The sequence below is a fragment of the Mustela erminea genome, chromosome 20, assembly GCF_009829155.1.
Source record: "Mustela erminea isolate mMusErm1 chromosome 20, mMusErm1.Pri, whole genome shotgun sequence".
Lineage (NCBI taxonomy): Eukaryota > Metazoa > Chordata > Mammalia > Carnivora > Mustelidae > Mustela > Mustela erminea.
The window spans coordinates 1,034,734-1,050,649 of NC_045633.1; the positions used below are offsets into that span (position 1 = coordinate 1,034,734).

A 15,916-nucleotide genomic window follows, 5' to 3' on the forward strand; every position below is an offset into this window, starting at 1 on the left:
TCCGGGTGATGGCGGCGCCCTCGCAGTTCTCTTCCGGGTGATGGCGGCCGGTGCCCCGGACGTACCCCTGGCGAAAGCCTCTCTCTTTTTCTTTCCCCTGCGCCTCCCGTGGATCCCTAGGTGAGCGCGCGCCGGTGGGGCTCCGCGAATCCCCACGCTTCTGCCGCCCTCTGACGTGTATGGCGAGCCCCGGACAGTTGGGGGTCTCCCCGCGGAGTTGGGAGGAGGAGGGGCGGCCCGGGCCCCGCGGGCTCCGAGGGAGCTGGAGGTGTAGGGGCGGTGTCAGCCCGCGGGGCTCCGTCGCCCCAGGCCTGCGAGGGCCAGGAGGGGTGCAGGGGGAGCCTCTGTCCTTTCGTCACGGGCGGGGGTTGCCCGTGGGAAGCCCCTCCGCGCGCCCGCCTCTGGCCAGGCTCCAGCAGCTCTTTCGGACCAAAGCGAGTCCCGGGGGCCTCGGGGCTGCCGGCTTCTCTCTCGGCCGCTGACGCGGGGCTCCCTCTCCCCCAGGCCGGATCTGATGCGCAGCAGGTGATTATTCGTTGGCTGCGCCCTTCGGAGCCGAGCGGCCTCTCCCAGCTCCCTTAGTCCGCACCTTTCACCTGGGCGCCGCTTGGGGAGCCCCTGTGTGCGGTCATGCCGAAGAGGAAAGTGACCTTCCAAGGCGTGCGAGATGAGGACGACGACGACGACACCCGGGTCCCCAGGAAGAAGGTGCGGCCAGGCTGCTGCAGCGTGGGGAGGAGTGAGGGCAGGGACCGAGAACACCTGGGAAGGGCCGGCTTCCCCGGCTTCGTCGCGCCCTGGGAAGTGGGTCTGGAGGATTTCCAGTTTGAGGCTTTGAAGACAAACCTCGCTAGAGTACTCGGGGGGGAGCCAGTGGCCCGCGCGTCCTGACTCGCGGCTCCTCTCGCAGCTGGCGGACCCGGGCACTGGGGCAGGCGGTCCTGGGAGCCGCTTCAAAGACAAGCACTCCTTGGACAGCGACGAGGAGGAGGATGACGACGAGCGGCCCAGCAAGTACGACATCCTGGCTTCAGAGGATGTGGAGGGTGAGCTCAACCCAACCCCTGGTGCCACCGAGGAGCAGAGGGGCTTCAGCGGGTGGGGGGCAGGGAGCGCTTTTTTGTCCTTCTGCTCGCTCAGCGTGGGACGCCTGTGTCTTCGGCGCAGGTCAGGAAGCAGCCACACTCCCCAGTGAGGGAGGTGTGCGGATCACACCCTTCAACCTGCAGGAGGAGATGGAGGAAGGCCACTTCGATGCCGATGGCAACTACTTCCTGAACCGGGATGCTCAGATCCGGGACAGCTGGCTGGACAACATTGACTGGGTGTGGCCCAGGGGTTGACCTGGCTGGGGGTCTGGAGGCAGAAAGTGCTGGGCTTAGGCCCCGCTCACGGTTTGTTGGAGATAACACCCCCCCTCCCGTTTTCCTATCCTAGGTGAAGATCAGGGAGCGGCCACCTGATCAGCGCCCGCCGTCAGACTCCGAGGAGGAGGACGGCCTGGGCCAGACACCAATGAGCGCCCAGGCTCTCCTGGAGGGCCTTCTGGAGCTGCTGTTGCCAAGAGAGACAGTGGCTGGAGCGCTGAGGCGTCTGGGGGCCCGAGGAGGAGGCGGCAAAGGGGGCGGCAAGGGGGCTGGGCGGCCTAGTTCCCCCCAGCGCCTGGATCGGCTGTCTGGGTTGGCTGACCAGATGGTGGCCCGGGGCAACCTTGGTGTCTATCAGGAGACAAGGGAACGGTTAGCCATGCGGCTGAAGGGGTTGGGGTCCCGGACCCAGGGACCCGCTGAGCCCACACCACCCCCCTCTCTGGACATGTTTGCTGACGAAGTGGCCGAGGGAGAGCTGGAGACTCCGACTCCTAGCCAGAAGGGAGGTAAGGCTGGAAGGTGGCGGAGGGGTGGTGGGGGCAGGGAGCAGGGCGCCAGCCGCCCAGATGGCCCTGCCCGTTATTTTAGCAGCAGAGTCGCCAGGAGATGGTCTGGTGGACGTCATGTGGGAATACAAATGGGAGAACACGGGGGATGCTGAGCTGTACGGCCCCTTCACCAGCACCCAGATGCAGGTGAGCCCCTTCCTCCTCCGCTCCCCCCACCCCCGCCACCCGCGTCAGGCCTTTCTCAGCTCTGCGCTCTCTCCCTGCAGACCTGGGTGAACGAAGGCTACTTCGCAGACGGAGTTTATTGCCGGAAGCTGGACCCTCCCGGTGGACAGTTCTACAACTCCAAACGCATTGACTTTGACCTCTATACCTGAGCTGGCCAGGGGCCCAGTTTGGTGTCCCCTTCTTTCCTGGACTCTGGAGGAGGCCCCGGCTGCCTCAGGCAGGGAGGATTTGGGGGCCACTTTTCAGTCAATTTTCCTTTTCCAATAAAAGCCTTTCGTTGTACATCAGGGCCTTGGCTGTGCTGCTGACCGGAAGCCGAGGCCCTTCGCAGCCCCTTTGGACTCGTCTCATGACTGTTTCCCGAGTTCCTTCTTGGGAGTTTCTGGTCACCTGAACCACCTCACCTTTGTTTACCGCTCCTGGGGCGAGTGGACTCTGCTCACCGGAAAAAACCCCTTTGTTCACATGCTGTTTTCCAGTATTTTCGGAGCAGGCTTCCTCTCTTGCTGGTCTTCGGCCTTCGGCTTTTAGAACCCCCGAGTCTGTTTGCAGCCATTATAAGGTAGAGCGCCAGGAGTGAAGATTTTAGGCCTCCAAGGGTTAGGACATTTGTTGGGGATGAGTAGGAAGCCTGGTACACACTGGCCTCCCAGGGGTCTCAAGCTCCTCAGAGGAAGGGCGAACTCAGGGCCACTGGGCCAACACTTGATCGGACACAAAAAAGACCAGTGCCTCCCTCGAGCTCAGAGCAAAGCAGGGGGCTGGCCCAGACCCACTGGGCTTCTTTCCTAGGCCTTTCGTGGCACTTTTGAGGCCCTGAAGCTTCCATATCCTGGGCTCCCAGAAGTGTGCCTGGTTTGGGGCTAGTGCCTTGGGGGAACTGAGCTAACTAGGGGGCTGATCCCCTTCAGGAATTGAGATTCCGGGGCGTGGGGTCGGGAGGGAGACAAGCAGGTGTCATTGGACCCAGCACCGCAGCCTCTCACCTGTGCTGCCACGTGCCTCTTCTCGCACCGGCTGAGGTTGAAACTTCCCTGTTCATTGGAGTCTCGGGGGAGCTGTAAGATTACTCCTCAGATTCCAAATGAATCGGGCTAGGTAGTGGCTTGGTGGTGGGGGCTTCTGAAAGCTCCCAGGGGATTCCAGTGTGCAGACAGGTGGAGAAGCACCAGACTCGCCAGGTGGAAGGAGCCAGGCTGGGAAGCAGGAAGACGAGGACGGCCTGGGGAGAGTCGGGGCTCCCGTGAGGGCTCCAGCTTCTCTAATAACGGGGTCCACGCTAGTGCCGGCCCAGACTTGGTGTTCATTGACTCCAAGATGCCTTTGCCTGCGGTAAGTCGTAAGAGAGAAACCCCTGCCAGTTACCTTTATGTGATGTCATTGATTAAAAGGTGCGTCTTGATTTCAGAAACGTTCAGAAGTGAAAAGCAAAAGACCCGTCACTTTTATTACCCCAGTGACTGACTTGTGGGAGGGGCTTAGTGTTTGGTGAACAGATGAAGGCCAAGGGCATGGTGCTCTTGGAGGACCACTGAACAGACCTACCCAGAGCTCACCCTGTCTTAGTGTTCACCGTTGGTTTGACGGTTGGTTTTTTGTTTGTTTTTGTTTTGTTCTGTTTGTTTTGTTTTGTTTTTGAGAGAGCCAGCTGGGCAGGGAGGGGTAAAGTGAAGAGAGAGCATCTAAAGCAGGCTCCATGCCCAGGGCAGAGCCTGATACAGAGCCGGACATGGAACTTGACCTTAGCACCCTGAGCTCATGACCTGAGCGGAAATGAAGAGTCAGACGTTTAACCCACTGAGCCACCCAGGATGCCCCAACCTTCCGGATGATGCTGTGTGTAGGCAGAACAGTGGTCCCCCAAAGATGTCGTATCCTCAAGAGATCTGAATATGGGACCTTCTGTGGCAAAAGAGACTTTGTAGGTGCTTAAATCAGTGACTGAGTTGGGGGACGGGTTACTCTGGATTATTGAGGTGGGTGGGCCCAGTGTCATCACAAGGGTCCTACAAAGCCGAAGAGAGTCGGGAGGGTCGGAGAGAGGGAGGTGAGGGCGTTAAACAGCTGCTGGATTTGGAGATGGAAGACTGGGCCATATGCCAAGGCATGTGTGGCTGTGGAAGCTGGCAAAGGCATGAAAAGTCTCCCCAGGGCCACCACAAAAGGCAGCCCTCCTGTGGGTCTGAACCCGGTGGGAACCACTGTGGACTTCTGACCTCTAGAATCCTAATAAAGTCTGTCTTTCAAGCCACTGAATTTATGCTTGTTATAGCTGTAGTCGGAAACTACATTCCCCATCTGGCTGAATGCCCTCCCCTCCCGCGAACGTCCCTAAGTTCTCTCTCCGGGTGGCCTTGTCTCTGTTTCAAGCCCTTATCCACGCTTAACTCTCTTGCTCTTCTTTTTTTTTAAAGATTTTATTTATTTATTTGATAGAGAGAGATCACAAGAAAGGCAGGCAGAGAGAGAGGGAGAAACAGGCTCCCAGCTGAGCAGAGAGCCTGTTGCGGGACTCGATCCCAGGACCCTGAGATCATGACCTGAGCCGAAGGCAGAGGCTTTAACCCACGGAGCCCCCCAGGCGCCCCTCCCTTGCTCTTCCTTAAACAGTGTGTACACGTCTGCGGGTAGATACGGACATATGTAATTTTTCTTAAGCCTTCTATACAACACAGTGGTGTTGCAGATTTACAGAAAACGTACAAAATAGCACAGTGAGCTCAGCCGGTTTCCCTCATTAACCTCTTTCACTGGTACCTTTGTTGTAATGAACCAACATTAATACTTTGACCAACCACTTTGTTGAGATGTAACGCACCCACTTGAAGTGTACAATTAAGTGGTTTTTTTTTTTCCAGTATATCCTTAGGGTTGTAAGACATCGCTACAATCCAAATTTAGAATATTTTTGTCGACCCTCGAAGAAACCCCACCCATCAGCAGCCCCCTTCCTCTCCACCCCCTCATCCTCCAGCCACCCCCGTCCCCGGCAACCACCAGTCTTCCTGTCTCTGCAGAGTTGCCTGTTGTGGCCATTTCATACAGACGGACGCCTAAACGTGGTCTCGTGCCTTCTGCGTCTGCTTCTACTTGGCCAGTTTTCGAGATTCATTTGTGTAACACGTAACAGTACTCTATGCTTCTTTTTTTTATTGAATACTGTCCCACCGTATGGATGTATACTATATTATCATTAACTAAACCTCACACTTTCTTTGGATTTTACTCATTTTCCCCTAATGCCCCTCGTCTGTTTCAGAATCTCTTCTGGGATTCTCCCTCACATGCAATTGTCAGGTCTCCTTGAACTCTGGCCTGACAGTTTCTTAGACTTGTTTTTGCTGACTCGGACAGTTCTGAGAAGCCTTGCCTAGGTATTTTGTAAAATATTTCTCAAATGTAGGCTTTTGCTGTCTGGTATTTTCTCATGCTTAGATATGGGTTATGGGTTTTGAGAAGGAAGACCGTGGGGGTGAAGCCCCCCCGCCCCCGTTACTGAAAACTTGTATTGGCTCCGTTTCCCTCAAGATAAATTTCAACAGGGACACCTGGGTGGCTCAGTTGGTTGAGCGGCTGCCTTCGGCTCGGGTCGTGATCCCAGCATCCTGGGATCGAGTCCCACATCGGGCTCCTTGCTCCGCAGGGAGCCTGCTTCTCCCTCTGCCTCTGCTGCCACTCTGTCTGCCTGTGCTCGCTCGCTCTCTCTCTGACAAATAAATAAATAAAATCTTTAAAAAAAAAAAAAAAAAAAGAAGATAAATTTCAACAACTTGAAGTTGACGGAGAAGGCCTCCGGGCCCGGCTCGAGCCCTCCGGCTCCACGTCCGCCTTTGCTTTCTTGTCCCGTCGGGTCCCTGACTGCGAGCCCCAGCCTCCCCCCAGAACGAGGCCTTTTCACTTCTCCAGGCCTGCGCAGGGATGCCTTTCTCTCTTCTTTTATCCGGGAAAGACCAGTTAATACACGTGTGTTGTATCAGGTCCAAAGCCTCCTTTCCCTACAAGGCTTCCTAACCCACCCCCCATCCCCCAGGTTGGTCAGCGTTTCTTCCACTGGGCCCAACAGCGTAGATGCCCGACACCACACCCGGGACAGTTCTTCCTGGTCTGTTTCCACCAGATAGCTTGAGACTGGAGATCAGTCCTGACGAATGAATAGGGAACGGGCCAAGTCTTTTCCTGGTCCTGCGTGGGACACTCCCCTCTCGAGCAAGACCAGAAACTTGAGGCTAATGAGGTTATTTGTTGTCCCCGAAGGGGTGAGCTATGACCTGGCAGTGTACAGGTATCTAGATCCAAGAGTCTCAGGGAACAAGGCCGAGGGGTCAGTAAGGTCATTCTTACTGGGGTGTCCCCAGGGCCATTGGCAAAATAACCAGGGGGGCTCAAGTTCAAACCCGCAGATGTCATCACTGTACTGATGACATGAGAACCTCTGAAATGCACCCTTTTGTCTTTGGTAAACCATTTTTCCAGAAGACTAGCAGGAGTGGGAGAAGGCGAGTCTGGGCTCAGAGTGTCACGGTCTGTCCTAGGCATCTGTGCGGTCTTGAGGGAGACAAAGACCACGGAGGATGGCCAAAAGGAGTTAAAATAAGCGAAGAGTCAGGCTCCACAAAGCCCATGGAGTTGGGTGGGGAGGGCTCAATGCCTTTGATCCATCTGTCACCCCTTCCAGACCCACCTGGCGGGCTTGAAGCCTCCTCGGCAGGCAGGATCACTGAATGCCAGGTTCCCAGGCAGTGGCAGGCCTGGGCCCAAGCAGCTGGCCTTCCGTTCTGTTTCTCCCAAGAACCAAGCTAAAGTCCTAGAGATGCCCAGCCCCTCTAGACACTCAACCCCAGGGTAGATTTGGAAGCAAACATTCTGCACAAGGCCCAAGTGTGGATGTTTCTTCCAGTCAGTAGCCACTTCTGAACTGCACCTGGAGGCCAGGCCTGCCCCTTGGTCCTTTTCGGCCATTCCGCAGGTTCAAGGGTATGCTTTTCCATGGGAGGTGCTGCGCCCCCATCCCCAGACGGCTTTAGCCCCCTCCAAGGGGCCATCCCAGCACACATCTCCCTCTGGCCAGTGAAGGCTGCTGCTACCCTGTCCCCACCAGGTCCCCTGTTCTCCAGGAGGCTGGCTTGGGTCTCCCCACCTGCGTAAACACAGCATGCGACAAGCGCGTACAACCCACAGCAGACGCTTGTGCTGCCTGAGATTTATTTGCTTGGGCAGCGTCTGGTTTTCCTGTCCTGACGCTATTATTCTTGCTTTTGGTTTCCGATCTCCGCCGACCATGGATCTCTGCCCTGCAGCCCCAGGGCTGGCAGCTCCAATGCCCTGTTTTGGACACATTTCTCTGTCTTAACCTCTTAGGCTTAAACACAGTGTTGGCTTTTCCAAGGCTTGAAATTCGATCACTAAACCTATCTGTATTTGGAAGGGAAGAAAGAATTTTCTTGACTACCTACTACAAGTTAACTCCATTTTGCTGATGAGAAAAATGAGGCTCATAGAGGTGAAGTAAAGTGACTATCTAACGTCACGCAGCCTGAAAGTGGTAAAGCCAGCATGTGAACCTGGGTCTGTGGGATCCTAAAGTCTAGCCAGAAAATTTGGTGAAATGCCTGTTTCTTTCCTTTTTTTTTTTTTTTTAAAGGATTTTATTTATTTACTTGAGAGAGAGAGAGCATGAGAGGGGAGAAGGTCAGAGGGAGAAGCAGGCTTCCTGCTGAGCAGGGAGCCTGAGGCAGGGGCCGATCCTAGGACCCTGGGATCATGCCCTGAGCTGAAGGCAGAAGTTTAACCACTGAGCTACCCAAGCGCCCCTTTAAACTTGTTTTTAATCAATATCTTTTGAAGGGTCAAAGTTTTAAATTTTGATGAAGTTTAATTTTTTATTGTTCTTTCTTACAGTTTGTGGCTTTTTGTGTCCTATTCAAGAAATCTCAGAATCCCCCAAATTTCCTGTATCTTCATTAAGTCTTATAGTTTCAGCTCTGACATCAGGTCTACGATCCATTCATTTTAACTTTTTTAAAATTAATTTTCAAAGATTTTATTTATTTATTTGACAGAGATCACAAGTAGGCAAAGAGGCAGGCAGAGACAGAGGGGGAAGCAGGCTCCCCGCTGAGCAGAGAGCCCAATGTGGGGCTTGATGCGGGACTCGATCCCAGGACCCTGGGATCATGACCTGAGCTGAAGGCAGAGGCTTAACCCACTGAGCCACCCAGGCGCCCCCATTCATGTTAACTTTTGTATACACTTTTTTTTTTTGCTTGTGGGTAGCCAGTTGTGTCTGCACTTTTTGTAGAAAAGATTATCCTTTCTGCTGTTGAAAAATTGCCTTGTCACCTTTGCAAAACATCAACTGACCACATATATGTTCATCTATTTCCGGATTACAGATTTTATCCCATTGATTGGAATTTTTTAAAGATTTTATTCATTTATTTGAGAGAGAGAACACAAGCAAGGGTGAAGATGTAGAGAGAGAGAAGGAGAAGCAGATCCCTGCTGAGCAGGGAGCCCGATCCCAGGACCCTCGGATCATGACCTAAGCTGAAGGCAGACTTTTGACTGAGCCACGTAGGTACATGCTCTCTCCCCTTTTCTCTCTCTCTTTTCTAATGTAGACTCCACACACAGGGCTTGAACTCACAACCCTGACATCAAGACCAGAGCTGAGATCAAGAGTCAGATGTTCGGCCGACTGAGATACCCCTGCACCCCTATTCCATCGATTTCAATGGCTATCTCCATACTAATACCACACAGTCTTTTTTCTCCTTCATTAAAAAAAAATCTCTAAGCCCAACATGGGACTCAAATTCATGGCCCTAAGATCAAGAATTGCATGTTCTACTGACTGAGCCAGCCAGGTGCCCTCCAATACTGTACTGTCTTGATAACTGGCTTTAGAGTGAGTCCACCAAGTAGTGAACATCCTCTAACTTTTTTTTTCCCCCAATTGTTTTGGCTAGTCTAGGTCCTTTGGCATTTCTATGCAGATTTTAGAATCAGCTTGTCAGTTTCTCAAAAAATGTTTTTGGAGGGGCTCCTGGTTGGCTCAGTGGGTTAAAGCTTCTGCCTTCGGTTCAGGTCATGGGTCCTGGGATCAAGCCCTGCATCAGGCTCTCTGCTAGGCAAGGAGCCTACTCCCCCCACCCCCCCCCACCCCCTGCCTGCCTCTCTGTCTACTTGTGATCTCTCTCTGTCAAATAAATAAAATAAATAAAATCTTTTTAAAAAATGTTTTTGGAGTTTGATGTGAATAATGTTAAATCTATGTAAAATTACTACATTTACCAAGGGAACCATCTGTACCTGGAATTTTTTTTTGTAGGAATTTTTTCCCCTGAATATTTCCATTTATTATCTCCAGTATATGGGAAATGTAAAAGAATTCAATAGGTTTTATCAAGTTCACCAGCACAGCAATGATGAGAAACTTGAGAGAGAATCCTTTCTGTTTCCAAATATTTTGAAAGTTGGCTCCTGTAAAACAACAACAACAACAACAAAACATTTTATGATGAAAGAGTATTTCTGGGAATGAAAGAGAAAAATAAAAGCATTATTTTTGGAATGGGCACAGACCTCTAGGCAGGTTTCCTTTCAGTGCCTAGAGGTCTGTGCCCATTCCAAAAATAATGCTTTTATTTTAGGCACAGAGCTCCAATTAATTTTATGGGAAGATTTAACTACAATTCAATTTCATTAATTATATGTGGGGCTATTTAAGTTTTCTATTTCTTCTTGAGTTAGCTTTGGCAGTTGCTGTTTTTAAGGAATCTGTCCATTTCATCTATATGATTGAAATTTACTGGCACAAAGTTGTTCTTGGAGTTACTTTCTTAATTTCATTTTTGGTCTGTTGCCCTTTGAATGTGTCATTCTACCGATTTCCATTGTTTAAGACAAGAAGTTCGTGTAGATCAGTATCAATGCTTCTTTGCACATAATGAGTCATTTTCATTACTGCTTTTATTGTTTTCTCTTTCAGTGGTTTGACTATGATGTGTCTGACTATGTCGACTATGATGTGACTGACTCTTCATATTGTTCCTATGTGGCATTCACTGCACTTCTTGGATGTGTAGATTAGTTTTTCATCAAATTTGGAAAGTTTTTGGCCATTGTTTCTCTCTTTTTTCTTTTTCCCTGATAAAGTACTCTATGAGTTCTCGTGGTGATGTATTCTGTGAAAAAATGGTTAAGATTTTGGTTTCCTAGACACAGAGTCCCAGATTTCAATTCCAGCTCCACCAGTTATGAGTTGTGTGAATCTGGACACATGGCTTCGAGACTCATGACTTTGAGTCTTAATTTATGTTTACTGCTTTATTATAAAGAGTACTATAAAGAATACAAGTAACTGGGGCACCTGGGTGGCTCAGTGGGTTAAGCCTCTGCCTTTGGTTCAGGTCATGATCCATGATCCCCACATCGGGCTCTCTGCTCAGCGGGGAGCCTGCTTCCCCCTCTCTGCCTGCCTCTCTGCCTACTTGTGATCTCTGTCTGTCGAATAAATAAATAAAATCTTTAGGGAAAAAAAGAATACAGATAACCAGATGAGCAGCCAGATGAAGAAGTACACAGGATGGGGTCTGGAAGGGTCCCAAGCTCGGGAGTTTTGGGTCCCATGAAAATGGGGTGTGCTACCCTCCCAGTGTGTGGAACTCTAGTGGGACACAACTTGGAAGCTCTACAATTTTTTCCTCAAGTATCTTTTTCTGCTCTCTCTTTTCCTTTCCTACTGGGACTCCTATTATTCTTATGCTAGTATACCTGATGTCATTCCACAGATTTCTGAGTAAGGACTCATTTCTTCTTCCCTTTGCCCCTCTGCAGGTTGGATAGTTTCTATCGACCCATCTTCATGTTCCTTGGTTCCGTCAACTGTCAGCTCAGATCTGTAGTTGAGCTCCTCTAGTGAATTTTTTTTAAGATTTTATTTTTTAAGTAATCTCTATACCCAACATGGGACTCAAACTTACAACCCCGAGATCAAGAGTCATTGTGCTCTACTCACTGAGCCAGTAAGGTGCTCCTCTACTGAATTTTAAATTTCAGTTATTATTACACTTTTCAACTCTGGAATTTATTTATTTTTTTATTTATTTTTAAGATTTTATTTATTTATTTGACAGAGATCACAAGTAGGTGGAGGGGCAGGCAGAGAGAGAGGAGGAAGCAGGCTCCCTGCTGAGCAGAGAGCCCGACTCGGGGCTCGATCCCAGGACCCTGGGATCATGACCTGAGCCGAAGGCAGAGGCTTTAACCCACTGAGCCACCCAGGCGCTCCTATTTATTTTTTATTGTTATTTTAACCATTTATTTTTTTTTAAGATTTTCTTTTTCAGTAACTTCTACATCCAACGTGGGGCTTTATCTTACAACCCTGAGATCAAGAGGTGCACACTCCAACAACCGAGTCAGACAGACCCGCCTCCCTTGTAACCATTTTTTAAGTGTATAAGTCAATAGCATTAAGTACATGTACGATTCATTTCTCAACAAACACTCCACTAACCAACATCTCATTCCTCCCTTCCCCCAGCTCCTGATAACCTCTGTTTTATTTCTGTCTCTGTGTGTGAATTTTCATACTGGGTATCTCATATAAGTGGAGTCATACAATATTTTTCCTTTTGGGAGCACCTGGGTGGCTCAGTCGGTTTAGCAGCCCACTCATGATTTTGGATCAAGTCATAATCTTAGGGTCATTAGATCAAGGCCCGTGTTGGGTTCCATGCTGGGTGTGGAACCTGCTTAACATTCTCTCCCTCTTTCCCTCCTGTCCCTCCCTTAACAAATAAAAATTAAAAAAGCCCAAGCCCAGTATTTTTCCTTATGCATCCAGATTCTTTCAATTAGCATGTTTGGAAGGCTCATCCATAATGTAGCACATATCAGTACTTCATTCCTTTAAAAAAAAAAATTCTGGGGCGTCTGGGGGGTTCAGTCCGTTAAGCGGCCAACTCTTGATTTCAGCTCAGGTCATCGCCTCAGTTAGGGTTACGAGATCGAGCCCTGCGTTGGGCTCACCGCACAGTGAGTCTGCTTGTCCCCCTCTCCCTCTGCTCCTTCCCCACTCTCTCTCAAAAAAATTTTTTTTCTAAGCCCTTATCAAGATTATTTATTTTGTTGTCACACTTTCCTTTGAGTCTTTTTATTTTAGTTCTTTGAGCATATTTTATAATAGCTGTTCCAAAGTCTTTGTCTGCTAACTGCAACATCTGGGCCCCGGCGCAGACAGATTAGAGTACTGGCTTTTCCTGCGTTCAGACTGGATTCTGATGCCCTCTACAGGTGGTTGTTGTCACTGGCTTTGGTTTGTTTCTTTGTTTAACAATTGCCGGGGCCACATCAGTCAACCTGCTTCCCCCAGGGTGGGTGGCCACTGCTGTCTCTGCCCCATTTAAAATAATTCTTGTTTTTATTCTTAAGCTCGGATTCCTAGGAATGCCCCTGTGTCTGGGCAGCTTCATGATCCGCTAATTTTTTTTTTAAGGCTTTATTTATTCATTTGACAGAAAGAGAGAGCCCAAGCAGGGGGAGTAACAGAGTGAGAGGGAGACACAGACTCCAGGCTGAGAGGGGAGCCCGAAAGGGGGGTTGGTCCTACGACCCTGGGATCATGACTTGAGCCAAAGGCAGACGCTTAACCCACTGAGCCCCCCACCCTGAGCCAGTGAGAATTCTGTCCTCTGACAATGATCTATATGTGCGTGGGAGAGGACAAAGTTTGGGCCATTTTCAGGTTGACCCCAGCTTTGCTCCCCCGCCCCCGCGCACGCAGCCCCAGGGTTAGGCCTGCAAATGCCCACAGCCTCAGCAGGGAGCATGCTTGCCTCCACCCCAACCCCAAGTCAGGCTAAGAGCGCTGTGGGCTGTCGCTGTCCCCACTCGCCACTGAGCCTGCGGCTTCCTCCTGCGACATCACGGGGTGTGGCCATCGTCCACACGTCCAAATCAAAGAAACCCCCTGCAGCAGGGAAGCTTCCAGTCCTCAAAGCCCACCCCCGACCCCCAACCTTGCCAGAGCCTCTGCGACTCCCACACTGGAAAGCGAGACTCCCCCTGTTCTAACTCAAAGCTGAGTGGGTTTCAAGACGGTTCGCTTCTCAGATTGTGGTCGGCCTTTGGTGGATCTCAGAGCCCCGAACGGGCTGTTTGGTTTGCCTTGTGCAGCATTAGAGCTGCTTCTGGCGAGAGGATCTGCTGACCTCCCCACTCAACCGTAGGTGGAAACGTCCTCCTTTAAATATTTTGAACTCTGTTCTGGGAAATCGTTCTGTTCCTCGTCCAAAAAGTTTGGAGGGTCTTAATGGCTCGAAACAGTCTGATCCTTTCAAGGTTTGCCTTTACATGTTAGACAGGACCAGAATAGCTTCCGTCTAGGGTGAATTTGGCCCCATTGCTGCGGCAATGACCTTCTGAGTCCTCTACTAGACACCTGTGCATTTGGTGATCTTTTCGCTCTGGCTGGTGGGACCACGAGCTCTTTCCACCGCACGCAGACCCTGGGGATTGTTTAACCCCCTTGGTGCTCACCTGAAGGTGTGTGGCAACCTCTGCCCGGGGCCTAGCGTCCCTCTCTGCCCTGGGGATTCTCCCTGTGGAATGTGGTCTCCTCACCCCAGGGAGACTGCTGGAGTCTGTTTGAGTTCCCTCTTCCTGGGCTACAGCCCAGAAATTCTCTCCAGGCAGGGAGCCAAGGAAGCCATATGGCTCTCTACCCTGCACTGCCTGTTGTCCAGGGACCGAAAGTTCTTTTTCTTGTTTAAGATGTGAAAATGTTGGGGTTTGGGAGCAAATGGTCAGGAGAGAATTCTTAAGGTATCTCTGGTGCAAAAAAAGGTGGTTTTAAAGAAGATGTGGTCCACATACACTATGGAGTATTATGCCTCCATCAGAAAGGACGAACACCCAACTTTTGTAGCAACATGGACGGGACTGGAAGAGATTATGCTGAGTGAAATAAGTCAAGCAGAGAGAGTCCATTATATGGTTTCACTTACTTGTGGGGCATAAGGAATAACAAAGGACATTGGGTGAAGGACAGCAGAAGTGAGGTGGGGGACATTGGAGGGGTCGACGAACCATGAGAGACTGTGGACTCTGAGAAACAAACAAACTGAGGGTTTTGGAGGGGAGGGAGTGGGGGAGGGGCAGAGGGAGCCACCCCAGGGAGCCTGGTGGTGGTTATTGCATGGAGCACCGGGTTTGGTGCATAAACAATGAATCTCGGGGCAACTGACTTAGTGGGTTAAGCCTCTGTCTTTGGCTCAGGACATGATCTCAGAGTAGTGGGACCGAGCCGAGCTGCACATCAGGCTCTCTGCTCATCAGGGAGCCTGCTTCCCACCCCCGCCCCACCTCTGCCTGCCCCTCTGCCTACCTGTGATCTCTCTCTGTCAAATAAATAAATAAATAGTCTTTAAAAAAAGTAGACAATGAGGGGTGCCCGGGTGGCTCAGTGGGTTAAAGCCTCTGCCTTCATGATCCCAGGGTCCTGGGATCGAGCCCCGCATCGGGCTCTCTTCTCAGTGGGGAGCCTGCTTCCTCCTCTCTCTCTGCCTGCCTGTCTGCCTGCTTGTGATCTCTCTCTGTCTGATAAATAAATAAAATCTTTAAAAAGAAATAGACAGGGCGCCTGGGTGGCTCAGTGGGTTAGGCCGCTGCCTTCGGCTCGGGTCATGATCTCAGGGTCCTGGGATCGAGCCCCGCGTCGGGCTCTCTGCTCAGCGGGGAGCCTGCTTCCCTCTCTCTCTGCCTGCCTCTCTGTCTACTTGTGATCTCTCTGTCAAATAAATAAATAAATAAAATCTTCAAATAAATAAATAAATAAATAAATAAATAAAAAGAAATAGACAATGAATCTTGGAACACTGAAAAAATAAAATTCTAAAAAATAAAAATTTTTTAAAAGGTGGTTTTATTAAAGCATGGTGATAGGTCCCGTGGGCCGAAAGAGCTCACTAGGGCTGTGAGGAAGGACTGATTATAGACATTCAGGTTGGAAGGGGGTTAGAAGTTGCTAAGGAATTTGGAAGCAAGGTTTCTGGGACCTTGAGGGGATAGCTGTTGTTAGAAAAAGGTCATTTATGACTGTCTAGTAAAATCTTAGTCCTGAGACCCTTCAGATGTCTACTGGTGGGTCATATGCTCGGAAGACGATTGCTACCGTGTATCTTGGGGAGTAGAGATAAAGGAAATTTCCAAAGGAATTTTTTACATGTTCAAAGAGACTTACAGGATCCTGGAGGTCAGGCTAATGTTAAGCCAATGCTGCCTCTTGCCCTTAGCAAGGTGTTAGCATCAGAGATGTTGAGTTCCTGGAGGAAGCTCCCCCTGCCTGTCGCAGAGACTTGTCAATGGGCAGTGGGTTGTAAGGAAATGGAATATTTTTCTTGCCGCTGTTCTCCACATCAGGTATATCTGGGCCCCGTTTCTTCATTCTGATCAGAAGCCCCGGTCAGGCTTTTTGGTTACACCATGCTGCGCCCCAGTATCCGTGGTGGCGGAGAGACCGGAGCGGGCAGCCTCTGGTTTTCCACAAATGAACCCAAAGTTCTCCGTGGAGGTCAGCAGAGGGCGCTGTTCTCCGTGTTCTTGAGCCCGCGAGCCCGTGGGGCCGGGCCGGGAGCAGGTGGAGGAAAGAGCCTGGCGCGGGCGCCCTGGGCCCTCCGGCCGCCCTGGGCCCTCCGGCCGCCGGCTAGCCGGGCGCGGAGCCTGGATACCCGCCATCAGCAGGGAGCGCACAGGAGTCGGACTCGCCAGCTGATCGAGCACTGTAACGGGCACTTAGACTCGAGG

The 15,916-nt window shown here is 50.9% G+C and overlaps 1 protein-coding gene across 1 annotated transcript; it reads left to right on the forward strand.

Moving 5' to 3' along the window:
• The first annotated feature begins 26 nt into the window (after positions 1-26).
• On the forward strand, positions 27-2,394 carry CD2BP2 (CD2 cytoplasmic tail binding protein 2). Its single transcript, XM_032327854.1, has 7 exons — positions 27-120; positions 505-708; positions 911-1,046; positions 1,168-1,325; positions 1,438-1,876; positions 1,959-2,065; positions 2,146-2,394. Exons 2-7 carry the CDS (start codon positions 631-633, stop codon positions 2,254-2,256), a joined length of 1,029 nt encoding a protein of 342 aa, XP_032183745.1. The 5' UTR covers positions 27-120; positions 505-630; the 3' UTR covers positions 2,257-2,394.
• Positions 2,395-15,916: the final 13,522 nt, after the last annotated feature.